The 25,266-nt window shown below is 36.8% G+C and overlaps 1 protein-coding gene across 5 annotated transcripts in view; it reads right to left on the reverse strand.

The window, feature by feature from the left end:
* RAPGEF6 (Rap guanine nucleotide exchange factor 6) overlaps positions 1–25,266 on the reverse strand; it is a 228,136-nt gene that overhangs the window by 33,562 nt on the left and 169,308 nt on the right. For all 5 annotated transcript variants that reach the window (XM_060093317.1, XM_060093318.1, XM_060093316.1 and 2 more), the window contains 4 exons: positions 18,353–18,510; positions 10,849–11,089; positions 8,508–8,891; positions 106–317 (listed from right to left, as the gene is read on the reverse strand). In XM_060093317.1, coding sequence (XP_059949300.1) covers positions 106–317; positions 8,508–8,891; positions 10,849–11,089; positions 18,353–18,510 — 995 coding nt within the window. The remainder of the gene's footprint in view (positions 1–105; positions 318–8,507; positions 8,892–10,848; positions 11,090–18,352; positions 18,511–25,266) is intronic.

The following is a 25,266-nucleotide window of genomic DNA, read 5'->3' on the forward strand; positions in this document are numbered from 1 at the left end:
TTTAGTGACTTTTAATCAATAGACTGGAAAATACATTAAATACATCACAATTATGGAGAATTAGCTGAAGCTAAATATGCTAATTTTCAAATAACTTTTAAATACCTTCATGTAGAAATGTCATATCTTTCTTGACAACGGGGAAGAGTGGAATAATTGGAGGCTGCATGCTTTGACTACTAAGAATATTTCTATATTTTGCCATGTTTCTAGATGGATCAAAAAGGTCTTGTAGATCTTGGAGGTGTTTCTCATACTTGCTTGGTAATTTTTCCCAAGTACCTCTGAGTCGTGCTACAGATGCCAGGTTCAAGCCACTGCCGAAGATGAGAATAAAAACATTAGAAAGGGACTTGTGGGAGAGAAAGGATTCAGGTCAGGAAAGTGTATAATCCAATCTTTTCTAATAAAGGTAAAATAAGCAGGGACAAATTTCAATGTGTTGAAATAAATAGGAGAACCATGAAAAAATAAATAAATAAAAGGGACTCCTTGATCTTAAGGAAAACCTCCTTCAAAGGAACTACATTACTTGCCTATGGTTGTATACCAATAGCCTTTATTTTGTAGTCTGCATGTAAATCACAAATTTAGTAATTCCATAAAATAGGCATTTAACTTAAAAATAAACTTCAAGGGCTTCCCTGGTGGTGCAGTGGTTGAGTCTCCGCTTGCCGATGCAGGGGACACGGGTTCGTGCTCCGGTCCGGGAAGATCCCACATGCCGCAGAGCGGCTGGTCCCGTGAGCCATGGCCGCTGAGCCTGCGCGTCCGGAGCCTGTGCTCCGCAGCGGGAGAGGCCACAACAGTGAGAGGCCCGCGTACCGCAAAAAAAATAAAAATAAAAAAACAAAAAAAATAAACTTCAAGTATCACAATGTTTTGTTATTTGCTTAGAAATAACTTTATGGACACATTATCTATTTGAAAGTGGTGTAAGTAATAACAAGCGTTATATAAGAAGGCAAGTTCTGAGGCTGAAAACCTTCTTTCCTTGAGATTTTGGCCACTCATGTCCCTGATTCCAATACTTCCATATCCCTAGATTCTAATTCTGTTGTCCCTCAGGCCTTCGTATATTCAATGTCTCCTCTCTATAGGATTTTAAACAAACTCAGATAGTCCTAACTTTAAAAATAATGCATGCCAATTAGGCTACGACTCCTCCTCCCTATCCCTTAACTGCCAACTCATAGGTATGCTGCTGAATGAACAGTGCAATTTTCTTACCAGTTAATCCCTCTTTGGTTCTCAGCCACCTGACTTTTACCAATACTATGGTATTTAAAATGTTCTCTTGACTTCTGATTTTAAAGTGTGGAGTTAAGGTATCTTTGTTTCCTCTGCTTCTCAGAAATCATCCCAAACAACTACAAGGATGAATAACAGGAATGCAAATTTCATCTCCACCAAAACTAAGAGATATCTGTAACTCCTAAACACATTAGAAAGGCTGTCAAAAAATAGTCAAGGTCAACTTTGAGTATGCAAAATGCTGAAAAAGAATGCCTGCAGCTGAAGATGTCAATGAAAGCTGGTAAAGCACAGCTCTCTGAAGCAGGTAACTCACCCAGAAGGCAAACCAGGAATCCCCTATTTGGAACAACACAACAGAGTCCATAGGCTGACAGAATTCGGAGGGGGTTGGACTCTGTTCTTTACCAGAGAGTGTCAGGGAAAGTAAGATTAACACAGTACACACAGTGATATAACATCTTGGCAAGAAGGAATTTAACAGTGACACAAGAAAGAAGGGAGAAACTGAGTTGTAAGCAGGCATAAAACTGCTAATTTTCATTTGCTGGAGAGAAGTAAAGGGTAAAACAATTCACATACAAGCTCTATTTCTGCTAGCCTGGGACACTGCCCTGGCTTTTCTCCCATGTGAATCTCCTGCAGATAGATGGTATAGGAAAACTCATGTCATTCAAAAAGAAGGAATGAATGCCAGACCTATAACATGCTGCTACAAGGAAAAACAAAGACTTAAAGATCATAAAGCAGGAAAATGTTCCTACAATACAATAAAAACTGGGACTAATGACTCCAGCCATGATTTCAAATGAACTAATAAAGTAAACAAAGAGTAATGCAGTGATATAAGAGTTTAGGGAAAAAATATATAAGTTGATAAAAAAGTTAAGTAAAGTTTAGAAAAGAATGGAAGAAAAAATGCAACCAACAGAGAAATGAAGGCAACACTGGAACCTACATAAAGAAAAAAAAGACACTGCTAAAACCTTAGGCAAGTGACTTAAAAGAAAGGATTAACAAAAGCAATCAATGGAAATGGACAGAGCTGAAAAGAACAAGAGAGAAAATAATGGATATGGAAGACAAAGGAGATCTAAAATATATATAATTGGTATCCTTAAAGAAGGAAACGAAAATAATGGAACTGAAAAAACATTCCAAAGTACAATTTGAGAAAACTATTCAGAAACAAAAGACCTCAATCTATAGAATAGATACCACAGTTCCAGAGAACCTGATACAAAATTAAATGAGATGTGGAAACACCCATGTAAAGGTAAATGACTTCAGAGATAAGGAAATAATATGGAGAGTAAACTCAGAAACTTGAACAACTATATAAAATGCTAGTTGTAGAGCCACTATCTATGAGGTTCCCAAGAAATTACATGTTAGACAAGAATTTTAAAGGCAGATAAACTGACACTGAAGTTCAAAGGCAACAGAAAAACACTCTGATTATGCTCAGGATATATAATTCCCATAAGCCCTTGTGCAAGAAATGACTAGAAAACAAACTTCAACCAGGAGATGACTGGAGAGAGTAATGTCAGCATTATACTGTCGTAAGATGACCCTCATTTTACCCCCTGCCCCAACAACGAAAATTCAGCATCTATCCATGAACAGTAAGTAGTGCCTCTGTGGGAGTTGTGAGACCCAGAATCACAGACCAAGGGATCTGAGAGGAGTCTCACCCACTGGTGTACTGGGTAACAAGCAGGCAGATTTGGGTACTGGCTGTAGACCCTACAGGAGACTATGAAATGGCTCTGGCCTCTCTTAGCTGTGGTCTGGGAACACATGGAGAACACTGACTTGGGTGGTCAGCTACAGACAAGAGAGCCTTTGTGAAGTCCAGGTTTCCAGAGGAGAAGTTCAAGCACTCTGCTGGAATATAACAGAACAGAAAAAAAGAGTGCAGATGCACTGGAATAGAAATAGCTTGACTTTGCTGGCATCAAGGAAAGCATAGCTTAAGCCTAAACTAGACGGCCCATGATTTCTCCCACAGGGGAAAGGGAGAGTCAGTGAGTGAATGTTTGGCTGCCCTAGCAGTGTAGGATGCTGCCAAAGACACTCATTCTGTCTTGTAGCATCCAGAGCACTAAAGTGGGAGCTCCATGACTGGGGGGAGGGAACAGATCAGAAGAGCAGCATATAAGATTCCAAGAGGTATTAAAGGAATGCATTTCCTGCTAAATGCTTCTGGATTCCAACAGGAAGTCCATCCAGGAGCCACAGGGAGAACCTCACTTGTAAACCCCCCAACGTACCCAAGAGCACCTGCAGCTCAACATGCACAAACCCACACCTCCCCCCACTCTGCTACAAGAGTCCCAAGGTCCCAAGAGAAAGCTCTGGTAGAGAGGAAACACACACAGGAAACAGGCCAGAGTCTGTGGGTAAAGAAGAAACCACAAACCTGAGCTGTAGCACTACCTTTAGGAAAACAAGAGATACTATCAGCAGCTGACATAGTACATCCTAGGATACAGAGAAGACATACAAGCTTCAGAATTCTGCCACAAGAGGGAAAAGAAGCATGGAGCAGATGTATCCACACAATGCCTGAGAAAGCCTCAGAATCTATCAATATATCAAGAATGATAAAAGGTTTTTTATCTGAAGTCAACTCATAAAACTCAGAGAAGGTGAATGGTATTTCAAATGCAAAAAGAGCAATGCAAAACTCCAAGTAACATGAAAAGTGAAGGAAACATGACATCACCAAAAGTTCACTCACAGTAATCTTCCAGTAATCAAACCCAAAGACATGGCGATCTATAATTTACCTAACAAAGAATTCAAAATAGGTGTTCTAAGAAAACTCAATCAGCTATAAGAAAACAAAGACAATTCAACGAAATCAGGAAAACTATATGATCCAAATGAGAAATTTAAAAAAGATATAGACATCACAAGAAAGAACCAAATGAATACTCTGGAGCCGAAGAATTCAGTGAATGAAATGAAAAAATGCACTAGAGAGCATCAACATCCAGTAGACCAAAGAGAAGGAAAAATCAATGAGATAGAGGACAGGAACTTTGAAATAACTCAGTCTGAGGAGAAAAAAGAATGAAGAAAGTTGGGAAACTATAAAAAAAAAGCCACAATATACAAACCACTGGAGTTCCAGAGGGAGAAGTAAGGGAAAAGGGGGCAAAAAGACTATTTAAAGAAGTATGGCTAAGAACTTCCCAAACCTGGCAAGAGATCTAGACATCCAAGCTCACGAAGCTAATTGGTCACTCCATTATTTCGATCTAAAACAACTTTCTCCAAGACACATTATAATAAAGGCAGCAAGAGAAAAAAAAGATTGTAACTTACAAAGGAAACCCCATTAGGCTATCAGCAGATTTCTTAGCAGAAACCTTACAGGCCAGGAGAGAGTGGTCTAACAGTCAAGATTACTCTGTCTGGCAAAGTTATCCTAGAGGAATGGAGGACTTTCCCAGAAAAACAAGAGCTGAGAAATTCACCATCACTAGATGTGCCTTATAAGAAATGCTAAAAGAAGTTCTTCAAATGAAAGGAAATGATGCTAACTAGTAACAAGAAAACATATAAAAATATACAACACTCTGATAAAGGTTAAGTATACAGTGAAATTTAAAAAACTCTCAACACTGAAATATGATGGTATGTTAACGAGTATAAAGGTTAAAGGACAAGAGTGTCAAAAATAACTCTAGCTACTACGATTTGTGAATGAATACACAATATAAAAAGGCAAATTGTGACATTAAAAACATAAAAGAGGGGCTTCCCTGGTGGCGCAGTGGTTGGGAGTCCGCCTGCCGATGCAGGGGACACGGGTTCGTGCCCCGATCCCGGAGGATCCCACATGCCGCGGAGCAGCTGGGCCCGCGAGCCATGGCCGCGGAGCCTGTGTGTCCGGAGCCTGTGCTCCGCAACGGGAGAGGCCACAGCAGTGAGAGGCCCGCGTACAGCAAAAAAAAAAAAAAAAAAAAAACAACCATAAAAGAGGGGGTAGAGTTTTGTATGTCACTGAAATTTTATCAGTGTCAAATAGACTGTTATATCTATAAGATGCTTCATGTAAGTCTCATGGTAACCACAAAGCAAAAACCTATAGTGGACTCACAAAAGATGAAAAGGGAATCAGAGCATACCACCATGGAAAAGCACCAATTCACAAAGGAACACAGCAACAGAGTCAAAAAGTTAACAAGGGAATTATAAAACGTCCAGAAAACAGTTAGATGGCAGTGGTTAAGTCCTTACATATCAATAATTACTCTAAAGGTAAATGGACTGAATTTTCCAATCCAATGGCACAGTTACTGGTGGATAAAAAAAAACAGATCTCACTATATACTGCCTACTCAATTCAGCCTAAAGGATACAGACAGGCTCAAAGTGAATGGATGGAAAAAGATATTCCATGCAAGTGGAAACCAAAAGAGAATAGTTACTTATGTCAGACAAAATAGACTTTAAGTCAAAAATGGTAATAAGTGACAAAGAAGGTCATTATATAATGATAAAGGGGTCAACTCAGCAAGAAGACATAACAATTGTAAATATGTATGCACCCAACAGCACAGCACCTAAGTATATTAAGCAAACACCAACAGATCTGAAGGGAGAAAAAAACAATACAGTAATAGCAGGGGACTTCAATACCCCACTTTTAGCAATGGATCAATCACCCAGACAAAAAAATCAACAAGGAAATGTTGGACCTGAACCATACTTTAGATCAATGGACCTAACAGATATATACAGGACATTCCATCCAACATCAGCAGAATACACATTCTTCTCAAGCATACACAGAACATCTTCCAGGATAGGTCATGTAAGCCACAAAACAAGTCTTAGCAAATTTAAGAAGACCCAAATCATACCAAATATCTTTTCTGACTAGAGTGTGTGAAACAGTGAGAGGAAAAATGGAAGATCTACAAGTATATGGAAATTAAGCAACACACCCCTGAACAACCAATGGGTCAAAGAAATCAAAGGGGAAATTAAAAAATGCCTCTAAACAAAGGAAAATGGATATACAACATACCAAAATTTGGTGGATGCTTCAAAAGCAGTTCCAAGACAGAAGTTTATAATGATAAATAATTATATTAAGAAAGACCTCAAATAAATTACCTAACATATGTAACCAGAATTAGAAAAAGAAGAAACTAAGCCCCTTGGGAAATAACAAAAATCAAAGCAGAAATAAATAAGAGACCAGAAAAGCAATAGAAAAGATCAATGAAACTAAGAACAGGTTTTCTGAAATAATAAACAAAACTGACAAACCTTTGGCTAGACTTAAAAAAAGAGAAATAAATAAAATCTGTTATTTAATTCCAGCCATAAGTGATTGATTTGCCTGTGTCATCTCTGCTGAAAAGTCAATATATCCTTTATATTCTGTAATGTATTTTAATATAAAATGTAAGAATACAAAGCAATTAACTTTACATGAACTATCGAAAATGTATATAATAAAATGTTCTTCATAACAAAACAAACCTCCTAACCAAAGCAAAGCCTCTTAACCAAATCTCAGGCCTTTCTTATGCCCATCTTGGGGCTGCTGTCTACCACCCTCTCTCAAATCATTCTATTTCCTTGGCTTTAATGACACTATCAAAATTGTGCTCTCCTACTGTTTCTTGTATTGATCCTCTATTTCTTTGGCTGCACTCTCTTCTTTACCTCCACCCTGAGGATGGTCTCTAAGGTATGGTTTTTAGCCCTTTACCATTTTCTTTGGACACAGAGATCTCTTCTGGTGTCAATTTTTTTTTTAATGGAGTACTCTGAAACTGAGACTATAACTCTCAGATTCTTTACTCCATGCTTCCTATACAAAGGGTTTCAATTTCTAGCCTTCTAAGTGTTTATCAATGGCATCTCCGTTCTCGTTTTAGACCCAGCTGTTAAAAACTGTGGTAATTCCTAAATTTCACAGATGAGAAACCGGTCTTCAGTTTTCCCTTGACATGTGAGAGGCAAGATTCAAGTACAGTGCAGTTGATTCTAAAGGTCACTCTATTAATCTCTATTCAATACTTCCTCCACAGTGCCTAGTTCAATTGCATCCACTGGTAAATTTCATAAAGGAGTTTTCTATTACTATAACAGATCTATGATTAAAAAGTTCCTATAAAGATTCTAATTTTAGGGCCTCCCTGGTGGCGCAAGTGGTTGAGAGTCCGCCTGCCGATGCAGGGGATACGGGTTCGTGCCCCGGTCTGGGAGGATCCCATATGCCGCGGAGCGGCTGGGCCCGTGAGCCATGGCCGCTGGGCCTGCGCATCCGGAGCCTGTGCTCCGCAACGGGAGAGGCCACAACAGTGAGAGGCCCGCATACCACAAAAAAAAAAAAAAAAAAAAAAAGATTCTAATTTTATCTCATGTGAGTATTAGGAACAAATCATAATTAATTTTTTGGAGGGTGTGCATAGATGGAATTAGTTAAGGTAGCTATTATGCTGCCATATACAAGCACATGGCCTTATAAATAGAACAAACTACTACTACCCTCCACCATTAAAATCAGACTTGCTTTAAGAGGAATCCCTCTGTTGGTCAGCATTGTGCTGGATGAGGGTCAGAAAATAAATTACCTAGACCTAGATTCTCATAATAAGTGAAGAGAAGGAAGAAGATTCCCAGGAGCTCATGTAACCATCCACACTTCCTGGGCTTATAAACTGAAGGATTTTTACAATTCTTATGGCCCAGCTTTTGTCTGAGTGGTAACACATTCACTGATACCTTGGATAGTCTGTGGGAAACAGGAAGAGGTCACCAAATGGCTGCTGTTGTTATTACTGTTGCTGCTGCTGTCACTTCAAAATAGCAGTTGTAAGTTAGTGCATTAATACCATTAATTTTTAGTGCATTAATTTTTCAGTGTCAAATCATGGTGAGGCAGGTACTGCCTGTTGCACAGAAGTCTGATGATAAAGACAGCTATTGGGCATACATCCAAGAGGGTATAATACCTCAAAGGGGGAGAAAGGAAGAAAATTGGGAAGGCAATCACCTATACTTACCAAAAAAATGTTTAAGTGATTGAAAGATGGAAGAAACAAAAAGAGAAAAAAACCAGTCTCACCAGAATGGAAAATATATTAAATCTAACAATATTTATATAAACACATATTAATTCAACTTTTCTTCTCCTAGCCATTTAATACCTAAGAAGAAAATCAGCTTCATGTCCAGTATCATGACAAAAACATAAAGAAATATTTGTACAAATTTACCTTATTATTGCAAACATGGAATTGAAGTTCTTACATTCTCGACAATGAAGTGCAATTTTAATAAAATGTTTAATAATCTTCATTCGTTTGAGCTGATTTGATTCAGTTAAAATCTCTGAGGCCACCCAGAATGTCTCTTGGTTTACAATATCTTCAAATTCTTTCAAGTGAGTATTTCCTGTTTTTGAATCTAACTTAAAAAGGTCATCAATATATTCAGTAGGCTCAATATTACGAAATAAATCAAAGTCCCTCATTGACAGCTGAGTGGCCACCTCAATAGTACTGAGCTGCAGCATGGATAGTTGGCTTTCCTTAATTAGTTCTTGAGCATCTTCATCTGAACACAGGGTTTCTGTTTCCATGTTATTTTTTAAATAATACCTAAAAGGAAAAAAACTGTTTTTATAAGTGATTTCACATTTATAAGAACACTTTCCCTCTTTATCACTGTTGTCAAAATATCATTATACTGTTAATAACTTTTTGCCAGAAAAGTTTTGCCAGACTTCCCTGGTGGCACAGTGGTTAAGGCTCTGCGCTCCCAATGCAGGGGGCATGGGTTCGATCCCTGGTCAGGGAACTAGATCCCACATGCGGCAACTAAGGAGGCCACCGCCTGCAACTAAGACCCAGTGCAACTAAATAATAAATAAATAAATATTTTAAAAAAAGATAAAATGGAAAATATTTTAAATGAGAAGACTTTGAAGAAGTTTTCCTCTTATTCCACCATTTAACATCTATTATTTTAAAGTGTAAAAATAATGTTGATTATGCTGTGAACTTAATCATTTTAAGAAACTACTCACATGACATGTGAAGAATCACGTGTATATTCTTAAGAACAAAAGCTTTGTGAGGGCTCTATAAGGATATAGGACACATAATAGGTACTATACAAATACTTGTTCATGGACAGCATGAATAAACTCCTGAATCAAGACTGTTCACGTCTCTACTCAGAAGTTGTTGCTGCACTCATTTCCTTCTTAACTCTAAATTTCCGAGAGAAGCAATAAATAAAACCCATAAAGAAGGGAAACTCTTCCACTACTGATTTCTCCCTTGATAAATCCAAAACCTCATTCCAGCAAATGGCACTGACCAGTAACCATAAAAAAGATCTTCATTTGCCTTTCACCTTTTTAGATGAATTTTATGGCACTTAAAAGCTAAGAGATGGGTTAAGTAAAGAATTCACAATTGGGAAATATACAGGGCTGTTGCCGCAGAAGAGGTTACGTATTGTATCACATGTAGTTTTTACTTCATTCTTTTCTAACATACAACTTGATCTAAGCCTAAGTTTGTGTCCATCTATGTTTTATTGTCAAGGAACTATATTTCTTTTTCTTCTGCCTTTAAAGTGTGCACATGCCTAAGAGATTACCATAAATAAGTGTTGAAACTCATATTATAGATAATAAAATTATATCTAACATTTAAAGTATGTTATGCTTATTAACTCATTTAATTCTCATAACATTCCTCTGAGGTAGGTTCCACTATTGTCATCCCACTTTATGATGAGAAAATTCAGGCACAGAGAAACTAAATAACTTGCTCAAGGTCACAAAGCCAGACCAGGGATTTGAATTTGGGCAGTCTGGCTCCAGGGTCCATGCTCTTAACCACTATGTAAAGGCAGCAAAGCAGTGTTAACCCACTCTTTCTTAACAGCAACCATGATGGATAGTCATTTTAAGGTTTCCAAGGATCTCATCCTACGTATGAATCTGGGCTCACTAAAAAGACTGCATTATTGTCAGAGAAAATCACCAGAGTAAAGAACAAATGTGGTACTAAAACTATCTTCTAGTTGATCAAATAATTTACAGGGCACATTAAAAACATTTTTAAAAAGTTTTCCTGTATATTCATAAAAGGAAAACTACTAAGAAAAAGAATTACGAAAACTATGACTTCTTCTGCCCAAAGTACATACTGGTCATTTAAAAAGCAAATTTATAAATTAACATATATACACTCATACATATAAAGATATGGATCATCTAGTTTCCCCCTCTAAAAAACAGGGATTGGACTACACCAGTGGTTGTAAGACTTCATTTTAGCAGGAGTGCTAAAATATTTTAGAACACTATCCTCCCTCTCTTTCTCCCACTTTTGGGTAGCACTTATTAGTGCTAACAGTCTAAGATTCTATTATATATAATTACAGAGACAACAGAAAGCTAACAAAAGAGAAATACATGTTAATTTCAGAGAGAACTCAGTGGACCTAAAAACATGATGTTCCTAATTAAAGTATCTCTTTAGCATGGAATCTTCAAAAACACATGTAGAAATAAGTACATTCATTAATAAGCACATTCACCTTCCATTGAGCTGAATTCTATCAGCTAATTTGGAGAACTGGTCCGGAAGTCTTCTCTGTTTTATGACACCCTCAGGAGTAACAGAAACTTCACAGAGAGAATATGTGTCAGATGCACCAGTCAAACCAAATTCATGAATAGCTTGACAAACAACTTCTTTAGCTGTAGTATCTTTACAGATGATAATGTAGCAACTTTGTTGATCTGCTTTGAAAACTCTTATAACTTGATCAGGAATATCTGTATAAATACAAAAATATGTCCTGTTATTTTCCAGAAAATGGCTTTTAAACTCTTCAAAAAACAATTTGGAAGACAATGATCTCTCTGAACAGTAATATATACATCTCTGTTTCAGGAGGTTAAGAGAAATCATTGCTACATTTATTAATAAATAAATATATCTTTTCAGATGACAAAATATTAATATATGTTCACAGGAAAACACCAAGAAAAAGATTAGAGTCATACTATGCATACGATTTGGAAGCCACAAAATTTTTGTTTATTATAAACATTTTTATGCCATTAAATATTCTTCAACAAAACATTTTTTAATGGAGGCATAGGACTTCACAATATGTATTTTATAATTTGAAATGATCCAAACCCTTAATCACAGACATTTACCTTGCATATCACTTTCCTTTATTATAAGTAACAGTATGATAAATAATTCCCCCCACCCCAAACTCTCCCTGTAGATAAACCTTTGCAGGCAAGCTGATTATTTCCTCAGGGAAAATCCAAAAAAAGAGAAATGCTGAGTTAGAGGGCATGCATATTGTTAAGGATTTTGAAATATACTTCTGAACTGTTCTCCAGGACAGTTATAATATTTTATCATCCTAGTGTATAAAGAGAGCAATTTTAGTCACACTCTTGTCAAAACTGTTTATTAAAACTTTTTTTTCCATTTTGAAAGCCCTATTGCATTTCTGCCCTCCAAAAATGTGTCATTATTTTATGTTTCACTTTTTTGGTTACTGGTGAGACTCACTGGTTTAATGAACCATTATTATTCCTTTTTAAAAATACTTTTTGGTATTCTTCATGTTTTTTCCTATTGAATTATACTAAATACCAACACAGTCTACTATACAGTGGCAAATGTCTTCTCAGATTTTATATTTATATACTTTAACACAGGAAAAATTTAAATATTCATGTGGTTAAATCTCAGTCTTTGCCTTTGTGATTTCTGCTATTAGTAAATAAGTCCTACTTTAAGATAAATGTTCATATATTATGTACATGTAAATAATGGTATTTTTCCCTCTTACTCTATCATATTTCTTTTTCTTCTTATATGGCATTGGCTAAAACTTCCTGAATAATGGTCAATATGACAACAGTGGGCCAATTTTTTAATATAATTACATTTTTATTACATAATTTACTACATAATTAAAAATAATTAAGTGAAAAGAGATGTAACATGAAAAACTGTTAAATTTTTCCTATGATAATAAATTGTTAAAAAATTTTCTTTCATTTTAAATCAGGAAAAATGTATTATTGTGGATATTTTTGTCATGTGTGTAGTGGGGGTGGGCTGGGGATATTTTGGTGGCTCAAGTAATGGTATATTCTTTGCCTAGCATTACCTCCTTCTTAGCATTGTATACATTGTAAGATTAAGAGGAAAAGAAAAATTACAAATTTGTCTCAAAACCACCTAGCTAAAGGAAAGAGAAGAATAATGAAATAGATGCGGGAGGAAATAATTTCACAGAATAAAGTATGCGGTGAGGCTGAGGACACAAAAAGACAGAGACTGACTCCCAGGACTGGAAGAGTCAACTGAATACACATAAATACAATTCCAGGAAGAAGGATTCTTAGCCAACAGATATCTTGAATGTTCTGGGTCTACTGTCAAATTGGAAGCAGAATACTTCATCTACTCAGGTCCCCTTCATAAGAATGCATGCACCAAACTGCCTTTTCTTAAGGTATGCAAAGATCTGAGTCACCCAACACCTCTTGTTCCTATTTCTTTGCAAATGAGTCAATCCTCAGCATGTTGCTGACATTGTCAGGTTTCTAAGTCTACAAGGCATAATGTAGGGTCTTAATCCATGCGAACGAGATGCTTCTCTACTCTGGGCTAGAAAATGCAAGAAGTTGGAAATTTCAGTTTTCCAAAAGAAAGATACTGGACAGAACAGTTTCATTATCCCTTTTAACTCAATAAAAGGTGTCAAACAACTACTATTATTATCTGTATTGTTCCTACCCTCTTCACAAAAATAGGTCTCAGTTGTCCAGGACTCTAGAGTTGGATTTGTTTACTAGGTCTTTGGGGGCTGAGCCTCAGCCAGCAGAGCTGGCTGACCTGGAAGGAATGGGGAGATGTTCTGATCCCTTTTATTAATTTCTTCAGAGAAATTTGTTCACAAAGACAGGTGGGGAATCTGCATACATTTCTCTTGCTGCTAACATACTATAACATCTGGGAAGGAAAAGATGTCTGTATCTTGTGTATCCTGCTAAACACTGTACTCTGTTACACTCTGTTAAATTCATACTCTGTTAATACCACTTGTTTCACATGCAAAGGACAAACTGTCATACAGTCATGTAAGTGGGATTCAGGCATCATAAATGGGTAGCTCTAGAACAGATCTGCAAATGGAATTATCCAAACGGTACTCCATAACCCAAACCTGGTGAACTCACCAAGATAATAAATGCCAAATTGGAAAACCATTTCAGAGCACATTTTCAGCACATTTTCAGAGACACTGGAGGAAAAAAATTTCTCCACACAGATATCAGTGTCAATGTAAACCTCTTTTTCCATTTTAGAATTGCTACCTGTGTAACACATATATTTTCTTTACAAACATGTGTGTTAGCAGGAGAACATCATACATGCCAAACATAATACTTGGCACATGGCAGACACTCAAATGTTAATTGTTTAGATGAATGGTAAATATGAAGTTAGAATAAAGTTGAATAAAGAAGAAAAAATGATCTAAACATTTCAAATTTTAGGCACAAAGCTAGAATGCATATAAAAATATAATCCTGTAAGCAAAACAGACATTTAAAAAGAATCTTGAAGCAATACAGCATTTATCAGTCTTATGATTCATATTCCATAATAAAATTCTTATATAATAGGTAAATGAATTCAAGAACTGAAATTCAGATACCTGGACTTCCAACCCAAGGGCAAAATTTCTAGAGTGTTAACTATCTCTCATAAATAAAATTAAAAAATGAGATAAGTGAAGGATACATGTTTTGACCCTGAGATTACACTAAAAATAGAAGAACTTTTTAGGTATTTAAGATGATCATTTAACAAAAGCAGAAGACTGCCTCTTCATTCTGCTTTAAATTGTTAATCACTGTACAAATATTTATGGAGTGCCAGTTATACATCATTAGTGTTCTAGGTGATGAAGATGAAGTAATAAATTAGATTGACAAAGTCTCTGCTTGCAGAGATTTGCTTATATTCAAGAGAGTAAGTGGTGGTTCAAGGAAAGACACACAATAATCAAGTAAATAAGACAATCTGCATAGTGAAAAGTTCACAAAGCAAACACAGGGTAGTGGTATAATGGTATGGATTAAGGATAGGCAAATTGTTCTACAAAGGGTCAAACAGCAAATATTTTATGTTCTGCAGGCCAAGAGGCAAAACAGATAATATTTCATAGATACTTATATAACAAGAAAGCAAATTTCCACAAAATTCTTGACAAAATTAAAAATATATCAATAATGCAAACCTACAACATGTAAAGATATGTAAACACAGAGGTTTAGGCAACACTGCAAACATCCACTAAAAGGGGACTGGTTAAACAACACTATCAACTGTTCAAAAAATTGTGGTAGAATACATTCTGATACAGAAAGGTATTCACGGTATATTACTAAGTGAAATGGGCTAAGTGGAAAAAAATTATATCATTTGGCATGAAGGAAACGATACACACATTTTATGTGCTCTGAAATTTCTGGAAGGATATAGGAGTAAATGAACAATTGTTAATTCTGGAAAGCTGAGACTTTTATATTTTATCTTCTCTCTGCAAATAAAAACTTTAATATATGTTCCTTTATAATTAAAAATTAGTTAAAATACTTGCAATGCAAAAAGAATCTGAAGTTTACTAAATATTAACAAAGTCAAATAAAATGTTTGTGCTATTAAATAAAAAAGAGTAAGCAAAAAGTTCCATATGAAGACTCAGAAAAAAAAAATTCAGTTTTAAAATCCTTTTAGCTATACTCTGAATTCTTCTTTTAGGCCTCATCTCACATTAAGTCCAAAAATTCTGAAAACACTTTTCACAAGTTACAGAATAGCATGTATACTCTAATTCTATGAGTATAAAAACATATATATTCAAAGAAAATGACTGAAAGAATACACGCCAGTTTACACTGGCAACCTTGTAAGTGTATAGAAAAGTTCTGCTTCCTATTTCATTCAATTCTGTATTATTTGACTTTTAAAAATATAGTAAAATACTGCATACAAACATAAGCAATAAAATACCGTAGTCTTCAAGATACTTACAGTAAAAACCAACAGCTGTAGGCAGCAAAAACAAAGCAAAACCATAAAAAAGTCAGCAATCAAAAGCAAACTATTAAACAGTTCTGTAGCTTTGTCCTTACTTTCTAATAACAATTTAAAACATGCAGCAAAAATATAACTGAGATGTAGACTGATAAAAGTTAGTCAAACTTGGCTGATGTGACACATGTACTACAATAATACAAACGTGATGGACACAGCTAATCTAAAATTCAGTGCTGCCATATATGATTTACGGAGCTGAATTTGGAATTAATTGGTAATAAATATTTTATTCAACATAAACACAAATAGCATGGCAGAAGGCCTTTTGTAAAGTTGCTCATTTGGGGGTTTAAAAATATAATTTTAAGTTAAATTCCTATCTTGTGCGTGTTCATTTATATTGCTCATATGGACAAAGGCTACATACTGCGCTTTGCAGACTGATCTTCTCTGAATAGATTTTAAAAGGGCATCTTCAGCCCTTTCAACATGTTTTCATTGAGAGAATTATGCAATCAATCTGAAATCAAGTTGAGTAGTACATCCTCTTCAGAGATAAGAATTTCAGTGCCATGGGGCTTACAGTTTGAATTTTAGTAATTCCAACCTCTCTCTTCCTTTCGCTCCCCCAGCTAAATCCTCAACTTCTTCTCTGTCCTCCGTTCTACCCATCCCTTACCCACCCCGCAACCCAGCCACACTTCTAAATATGCCAGTGGCAAAAATACAGCCATAAATCAATAATCATAAGTCAATCAATCTATAAATCATATATCCCTAAATACTTGTCTTACGAAAGTATAGATGCATATTTAGTTTGTGCTTTTGTAGTGCTTAAATGTTTTGTTTGTGAACACAGTGTAAGAAGTACTGCTGTGGAACACACACACACAGACACAGAAATAAATTCCCATGCTACCACATGACAAGCAATTTAAGAGAGACAATGAAAATGTGCTAGAGATTTCTGGAAAAAGAGATACTGATTCTGCGTCAGAGGGACCTGTGATTCCCAGATGAGGTAACAACTGAGTTCAGCATTGAGGAATAAGAAACATTTCATGGGATATGCAGGGAGAAAACACCAAAGGTGGCAGACAACATGGGCAAAGAGAGTTCTGAAGGTACATGCCATACTCAGGAAAGACAGAAGAGGTAACAGTGGGGAGAATGGCAGAACAGGAGGCTAGAAAAGGGGTTGATAATTATGCTTTAAAAATTGGATACCAACAGTTATTAAGTTATTGTCTTTAGGCTCCAAACCCATGCTGCCCTGCCACAATGGGGCTGGGACTCTGCAAACCACATTTCTTCTTTGCCAACTGTCTCCCTCTTAGGTTCTGCCAAAAAAGGGCACCAGAGGTAGACTGCGAGGTTAGAGGAAGAAGAGACTTGCTGCTTTATGTTCTTACTTGTGGGTATTTGGCTCTAGTATCACTCATGCAACACTCCTTCACCCTGGTAGTGGCATTTCTTTCAAGTGCCAGAAGCTGAATCCAGTTTGCAGTTTCCTGTGATGCCTTAGTGCTTGCTTTTTTACCTTTTTACATAGAACACTTTACTTTATACTTGGTAACAATTTCTGATATTAAACATATGGAGTGGTTTCTATCGCATGACTGAAGCCAGAACTAACAGAAATCACTAGAAATTTCTAAGCCAAGTAAAGACTCATCGAAACCTTCACTCTAGAAATAACACTGGTAGTCACGTAGAGGGCAGGGTGTATCAAAGACAGATTATTGGGTTTAGGAATCTCTCTAAAGAGGGGAAGAAGCAACTGAAATAAAAAGGAAGAAACAATGTGCAGAACAACTTTCTACTGTGCTTTTATGTTATGCTTTACATTTTAAATTTATGTTGCTGTATTAAAACATAAACTTTACTACTACATTTATACTTCTTCCTATCTAATATTGAGATTTATATAATTGAGTTCTTCCCTTTTCCCACTAGCTGATAGAGATTTAGCGTCAAAACTGAAGCTGAATCACAACTATGCCCATCTTTGTAGAGGTTTTTTTTTTAATTTTATAAGAGAACCTTTTATATTGTTATAAAATTTGGATAATGGATTGGTTAAAATGTTGAAACCTGAGACTGGAGATATAAGTAGTGGTGAGTTTATGAAAGCTCTCACTTACCACAGCAAGAAATTTGGCTTATAATCTTTTGACAGTTTTATCAAGTAGAAATGGGCTTAGCTGCATGTAACAGAAAACCTAACAAAAGATTAAGCAAATGGACACATTTTTGTAGAGGTGTTTTTTCCTCTCCTCTCATTGGACCCAAGTATATATTTCAGTTTTTAACTGTATGTGTCTTTTACTTAAAGCCATCTCAAATCCATTCAAATGGTGGATATATAAATAATTCTTCAAAGTGTTCCTTTGAAGTTCCATAGTTAGATGACAATTTCTGCCTCTGAGTATGAACAGATGCAGAAAAATAAACAATGTCCCACAATGAAAGTCTGAACACCAATGAAAAAAGATGATATAGTACTTTAATTAACAATATTGTATATAACAAAAACAACTTTAGCTTCAGGTGGTGGAGAGAAAAATCAGTGTTTCTAGAAAACTACTAACACATTTTTCTGTACATCACAGAGGAAGGTAAGTGAGACAACTCAGACTAAAATAATCTGTCTTATTCCTTTCCACATTCTGGGTAACATGTCTCTTGACTGAGAAGAAGTATCTCTGCTTTCATTCCATTGCTCTGATTAGGGTTACCAACAGATAATGTACTTCTCTTTCATAATGGAAGTACCACCACTCCAGTTTAGACAAAAAGACATAATGTTCTCTTTAGCTTTTTTGCATTAAGTCAAAATATAGAGGTGAGAAAAGAGGACTGCAAGCAAATCCAGTATTTGTTGCACAAGGCTCAACCACCTATTTATCTATCTGGTACCAACATGGCTGAATAAAATAAACAAAAATTACCTGAGGGATTAGAAAAATCCAACATGCTGGTGGTAGGCTGCAGGAGATCGGGGCTGCTGGATGAGAGTGTTCCAGGGATAGGCATTATGGCCAAACTGTGCCTACAGTGTCTTGTTCCCACAATGCTGTCGTCCTGTGATTGGCTCAGGCCTACATCACTTCAAAAGAATGTAATATATCACTTAAAAGTATTTGAGGGGTCTTAATAGTAAACATTTCTATTCTCTGTGCACTAAGGCATAATAGGACCAATTCAAAGTAATGATTTTAAAATAGTACAGCAATTTAAAAAACAGGACAAGTGTAATAAGGAAAATGGCAAAGTGTTTTTTAACACTTACACTCAAATAAAATTTAACTTACACATCTAGGTAATTCTACTACAGTTGACCCTTGAACAACACAGGTTGAACTAAGCAGGTCCACTTATGCACGGATATTTCTCAATAGGAGTAAACACTACAGTACATGGTCCGTGGTTGGTTGAATCCACAGATGTGAGGAACCACAGACATGTAGGGCCAACTATAAATTTTACATGAATTAACCCCTGCATTGTTCAAGGGTGGAATGTACATCGTAATGTTTGTATTTCATATTTAGTTTCTGCTGGTTTTGGTAGAGAAAATGAACCTGAGTGGGGAGTCCTTGAGGTCTGCCAGTTTCATTAGACACTAATATATATACCCAACAATGCACAGGGCTGCAGCAAGGTTCATCCTCTTGACCGAAAAGCTTGGCAACCTTCTAGGCAAAGGATGGAGTTGGGTGTGAACCCAAGCCAAAAATATGGCAGGTTGTAGAAAACAATGGGGCCAGGTTCACGTGACAAAATAAGACAGGTCTTTAAACATATGAGTAACTTGGGAACTGCACAAACCAGCAAGTACAGAGAAAAGAAAAAAGGAAGACGACATAGAAAATAGCAACAAACAACAAGAACAATATGTGACAAACAGAAAGGAGAAGGAAAAAGAAGACCAAAAATAAAAATAGAAGAAAAAGAATTTTACAGTGTCTAGTTTATTCTAAGGTTATATTATTTCTTGTGTGATTTCTCAAGTCTAGTTGTTTGGCTGTTCCCTAGATGAGAACATCAAAACCAAAGCAGAAAGCAAGTCATCGAAAGTTAACTGCCTGTAAAGGTTTCAAAAACAAGTATCAATTAAGTGGCCATATTTAAGCAAATATAATATTTTCTTTGAAATATTTTAGAGGTGTTAAATAGGCAATTCTAAAACCATTTCAGAGAAAAAGTAACAACAAATAAATGTAACCCTGTCACTTAAGGTTTAGATATCCCCAAAAGTTCTATAAAACATGGGATAAGCAAAACAGTCCTATACAAACATAGGACAGCAACGAAGACTTCCATCAGCATCAACAACCGAAATACCACTTAGTTCTAAGCATTGGTTTTAACTGGTTAAAACCAATGCTTTAGGTTAATATTAATTCCCATCTATATTTTTTTCAGTGTAGCATTCTACCCAGTATTTGCTACATATACAAACAGTTATCACGAATACTTACCTATTATCTTGGGATGGATTAATAAGGTCTGAGTGATATGGGATACTTCCTGAATATGTTAGGAGTTAAAAATAAGATGCAGGCAGATTAGGAAACTATGTAAGATGGAGTTTAGAGGACTGTTAAATAAACAGCTGAAGGACAGTTAGGAGCCAGACAAGGATGAGAGCCAGGACAAGACAGAGAGAGAGAAGTCAGGGAGAAGCATGAAGACATGGAAGAAAGCAAAGATAAGTGTGTCAAGAGCAAGCTATGTCAGACAGACCTGGGTTATTAGCTGTGTGACCTCAGGGAAAGTTCTTTCTGTTTCTGAACCTTGGTTACCTCCAAAATTGTGAATAATACTATTGATCCCCCAGGACTATGGCAAAGATTAAATTAGGTAATGTAGGTGAGCATTTTGGCACAGAGGAAAACAGGATTCCTACTTTTAAGAAGATAGTAGTACTTTTACTGAAATTAAAATAGAATAATACAGGGACTTCGCTGGTGGCACAGTGGTTAAGAATCTGCCTGCCAATGCAGGGGACATGGCTCCAGCCCTGGTCTGGGAAGATCCCACATTCTGTGGAGCAACTAAGCCTGTGCACCACAACTACTGAGCATGCACTCTAGAGCCCGTGAGCCACAACTACTGAAGTCCGCGTGCCTACAGCCTGTGCTCCACAACAAGAGAAGCCACTGCAATGAGAAGCCTGTACACCGCAACAAGGAGTAGCCCCGCTCGCCGCAACTAGAGAAAGCCCACATGCAGCAACGAAGACCCAACGCAACCAAAAATAAAATAAATTTATGTATATTAAAAAAAAATAGAATAATAAATACCTAGGAAGGATTTTACACAATTCACACTGAGAAACAGAGGTGGGGCAGGGTGGGTACAACAGGTAAAGGCACTACAGAAAGAGGAAACGTTTTCCTGGGGGAGAAAATGCAGTCTAATCTTACAGATAAAGCAAAGGGAATATTTTATTTGACAAGAAATTTTTATTTATGCTAAGTTTGTTCCTTATAATTTTTTTAAAAGATTTTTTTGATGTGGACCATTTTTAAAGTCTTTATTGAATTTGTTACAATATTGTTTCTGTTTTATGTTTTGGTGTTTGGGCCGAGAGGCATGGGGGATCTTAATTCCCCGACCAGGGACCGAACCCGCACTCCCTCTGCATTGGAAGGCGAAGTCTTAACCACTGGACTGCCAGGGAAGTCCCGGTTCCTTATAATTAGGTGTGTATTCCTAAAGGTCAGTGCTAAATGTTTTAAGATTAGGTAAGAGAAAAAAAGGAGGGGGGCTTTCACACATATTTTATTTATAGCTTTGTAAGTATTTTGGCAACAATTCATATTACATAAAAAATAAAGATTTTTAAAAATGCAAGTCTTTCTTTTATTTATTTATTTATTTATTTTTTTGCGTTACGCGGGCCTCTCACTGCTGTGGCCTCTCCCGTTGCGGAGCACAGGCTCCAGACACACAGGCCCAGCGGCCATGGCTCATGGGCCCAGCCGCTCCGCGGCACGTGGGATCTTCCCAGACCGGGGCACGAACCCGCGTCCCCTGCATCGGCAGGCGGACTCTCAACCACTGTGCCACCAGGGAAGCCCCTTTCTTTTATTTTTGAAAACAAACCTGCCAGTTAGTTTTTGGACACAGAGAGTCAGGTAAATAAATCCAAGGAAGCAAACTGTTAAAAAAATTATGTGGTCCTACTAATAACCAAAGTTGAAACAACCTTAACAATGTTAAAGAGAATTGGCTGTCACTTGCAATAATCTGGAATTTACTATAGAGACTCAGAAGTGCATGAAATACTAAATGTCTTTACCTCTCTTACTGATGTTACTTAGCATTACCTCTGCTTTTTAATCAGCAATAGCTATGACACTGCACAGTTAAAATAATATAAAGCTGGTTACAAATTCATGGTAATTAAGGTGAGAACATATATAAATGAAAACTATACTAATGTTATGTACAACCCCTGCTATGACATTAATGAAATAATCTAATTGACAAAATATCCATGCTTGCTTGGAAGCTGAATTTATAAAGCCTATTTGCAAATAATTATGTCATTTCTTACCAAAACAGTCTCCTAACAAGGTGATGCACTAACAGAAACAAGATAGCTTTGAAAAATTCCTCAATAATTCCTGATACTGAATCTACTTAGAATAAAAGTATATTTTAGTTTCATTACATGAAACTAAAAAGGCTGCATAAATACCATCAATATGCAAATAAAAAATAATCCCAATATTAAAAGCAAACAAGGAAAGAATGCTGACAATAAATGGAAAGAGGGCCTCCCTGGTGGCGCAAGTGGTTGAGAGTCCGCCTGCCGATGCAGGGGATACGGGTTCGTGCCCCGGTCTGGGAGGATCCCATATGCCGCGGAGCGGCTGGGCCCGTGAGCCATGGCCGCTGAGCCTGCGCGTCCGGAGCCTGCGCGTCCGGAGCCTGCGCGTCCGGAGCCTGTGCTCCGCGACGGGGGAGGCCACAACAGTGAGAGGCCCGCATACCGCAAAAAAAAAAAAAAAAAAAAAAAAAAAAAGAAATGGAAAGAAAAAAATAATTCCTAATAAGCAAACAAGGCAGTCTACTTCTGGGACTGTTACAATGAATTAGATACTTAGACAATCTATGATGAAAGAAAACAAAAGCTATGATTCAGATTTCCTGAATTGTGAAATATTTCCAGGTCAAGAAAATCCACATTGCTATGTCTTAATTTACAGATGTTATTCAAAATCAATTAGTTTTTTTTTTTCACTTCTAACTTTCAGGAGTATTCTTTCATTTTAAAATTATGTCATGGTTAGGGATTTGGGGAATTACCTATTCTTATCTCAACTATTTGTTCCTTCCTTACATTCATTTTCTTTACTCCTCTCACAGATGTGGACATTCTCTCTTACAGTATTTCTATGACAACTCCTGCCGTACTCTTAAAGTGGGTGCTGCAAAAGGCAGAGCCAAGTACCCCTTCCAAAGAGTCCTGACACATAGGAGCCATCGAGAAATTGTGGAATTAAACTCATAAAAAATTTTTCTCAGGGTTCCCTGGTGGCGCAGTGGTTGAGAGTCCACCTGCCGATGCAGGGCACACGGGTTTGTGCCCCGGTCCAGGAGGATCCCACATGCCGCGGAGCGGCTGGGCCCGTGAGCCATGGCCACTGAGCCTGCGCATCCGGAGCCTGTTGCTCCGCAACAGGAGAGTCCACAACAGTGAGAGGCCCGCGTACCGCCAAAAAAAAAAAAATTCTCAATTAAAAAATATTCAAACCAAAAAATTAAAAAAAAAAACAAAAAACAAGCAAGCAAGCAAGAAATGGAAAATTTACCTATAAAGCTACTTAGAGAAAACCACAATCAACCTTCTTCCTTCTAGTCATTTCATGGTAAATAGCACAATTTATTTAACCAATCTTTTGCAATTGGACATTTAGGGTTTTCCAATTTTGTTTTATTATGAATAATATTACTAAGAACATCTGTATATAAATCTTCATCCAATTATTATCAGAAACTGAATTACTGAATCAAAAATATGAACATTTTTAAAGCTCTTTAAAAAGAATGCCCAAATGCTTTATAGAAAGGTTGCATCATTTTATGTTCCCACAGCAATCTGAGCTTATTATCCCTCTTGTGTTATCAATTCAGAAACTGACTATTCTAACAACCTGTGGTGAAACAAACAATATTCCATTTAAAACTGTGTATCCTTGATTATTATTATTATTTTAATTTTTGGCCTTGCTGCACAGCTTGCGGGATCTTAGTTCCCCATCCAGGGATTGAATCTGGGCCCAGGGCAGTGAAAGCACTGAGTCCTAACCACTGAACGGCCAGGGAATTCCTTATCCTTGATTATTAGTGATTCAGAACATCTGATTCATGTTCTCTGCCTGTTTTTCTACTGAACTTCTAGTGGTGTGTGTGTGCGTGTGTGTGTGTGTGTGTGTAGCAAAAGGGATTGTGTGAATTTATTTGTGATGATTTAGTGCCAAGAAATAACACACATTGTCAAAAATGCAAAGTAGCCAGCCTGAACTGTAAAATGACAAATTCGTTCTCTCTGCAAAATAGGGTCCAGTAGAAAACAGTAATATAATTTGTTTTTTGGGGTATTTATATAAAATATAATTTATAAAATTATTAGCATTATGTTTAGAAGAGATAACCAGTTTAATATTAACTCCCAAAGGGCAGCATTTTATTCATATTTGTATTCACAGCCAACAGCCTCCTGCTGGCACAAAGGAGACAATAAATGCTTGCTAACAACAACAACAAAAAAATCCCTCTGAGTTTAAGTAAAACAATTTTTATTAGATCTTTCATTTTGGGAGGTCCTAATATAAAGAAATAATGCTTGAAAATTTAATTGCTCCTGGCTACCTCAATTTCCTGCCTCCTGCTGTAAGCAAAGATAGAATCCAACTGGAGTAACCAATTTCCACTTCCTGAGGGAAACATTATAGAGATGAGATATTGATTTAGATGCCTGACACTTGAATATAGCTGGGTGAAATGTGACACGAACAACCTAAAGTGAGTTGCAATCACAGTGTTCTCTGGCTTTTCATGACACATGTCACAACTGTGCCACAATGTGTTCAAAATGAGACCCTGTTAAAGGAGATCGTGTATTCCAGACCAAACACCCAAGGTTTTCTGGAAATGGAACTCAGAGCATTACCTCCTGAGGAACTCCCCTTGTGAACTCTTTTCTGCCTTCTGGTCCTCCATTCTTTTCTCTCTTCCTCAGTGCCTTCACGCAGCCTTCCTGTCATCCAAAACTGTCCCCAATCTCTTCAGTGTGAGCTGGTCCCTCTAATATTTTCCTTATTCAATTCTCATTTGTGAGAACAAGCCTATTCTTACAGTGTTTGCCATGATGCTGTCGTACTACAGTATGCTCTATATTAAAAGAATTTTGCTATTTTAAAGTTATGGTATTTTATAAACCTCAAGGAGAACAGTTCACTCAAAAAGGAATGAGTAATAAACTTTCTAGAAACGGGAGACGTTATGAATACAGCTCAGGATGTTTCAATCCTCTGTGAGCCCCAAATTAATGAAGAACAAACGTGTTTCCCTGAATTAAAAATAAAAACTCATGAAGAAGAGCATTTTCTGATCAGGAAATTCTTGAGATCTTTAATTAAAAGATGAGAGCTGACATCCACCTTGTTCCAAGTTGCCTTCTAATTAATTGTCTTGCTATTACTGCTACATTGTGCTCCACCTTCAACCCCAAATCACTAACACAGCTAAAAGAGAGATCTTCCTAAAAGATCTCACCACATCATATGCCTTTGATGGCTCCCTATTATGACATGAAGTCCATATCTTTAGCATAATATTCAAAATC

Source organism: Mesoplodon densirostris, chromosome 3 (genome assembly GCF_025265405.1).
Source record: "Mesoplodon densirostris isolate mMesDen1 chromosome 3, mMesDen1 primary haplotype, whole genome shotgun sequence".
NCBI classification, from domain to species: domain Eukaryota; kingdom Metazoa; phylum Chordata; class Mammalia; order Artiodactyla; family Ziphiidae; genus Mesoplodon; species Mesoplodon densirostris.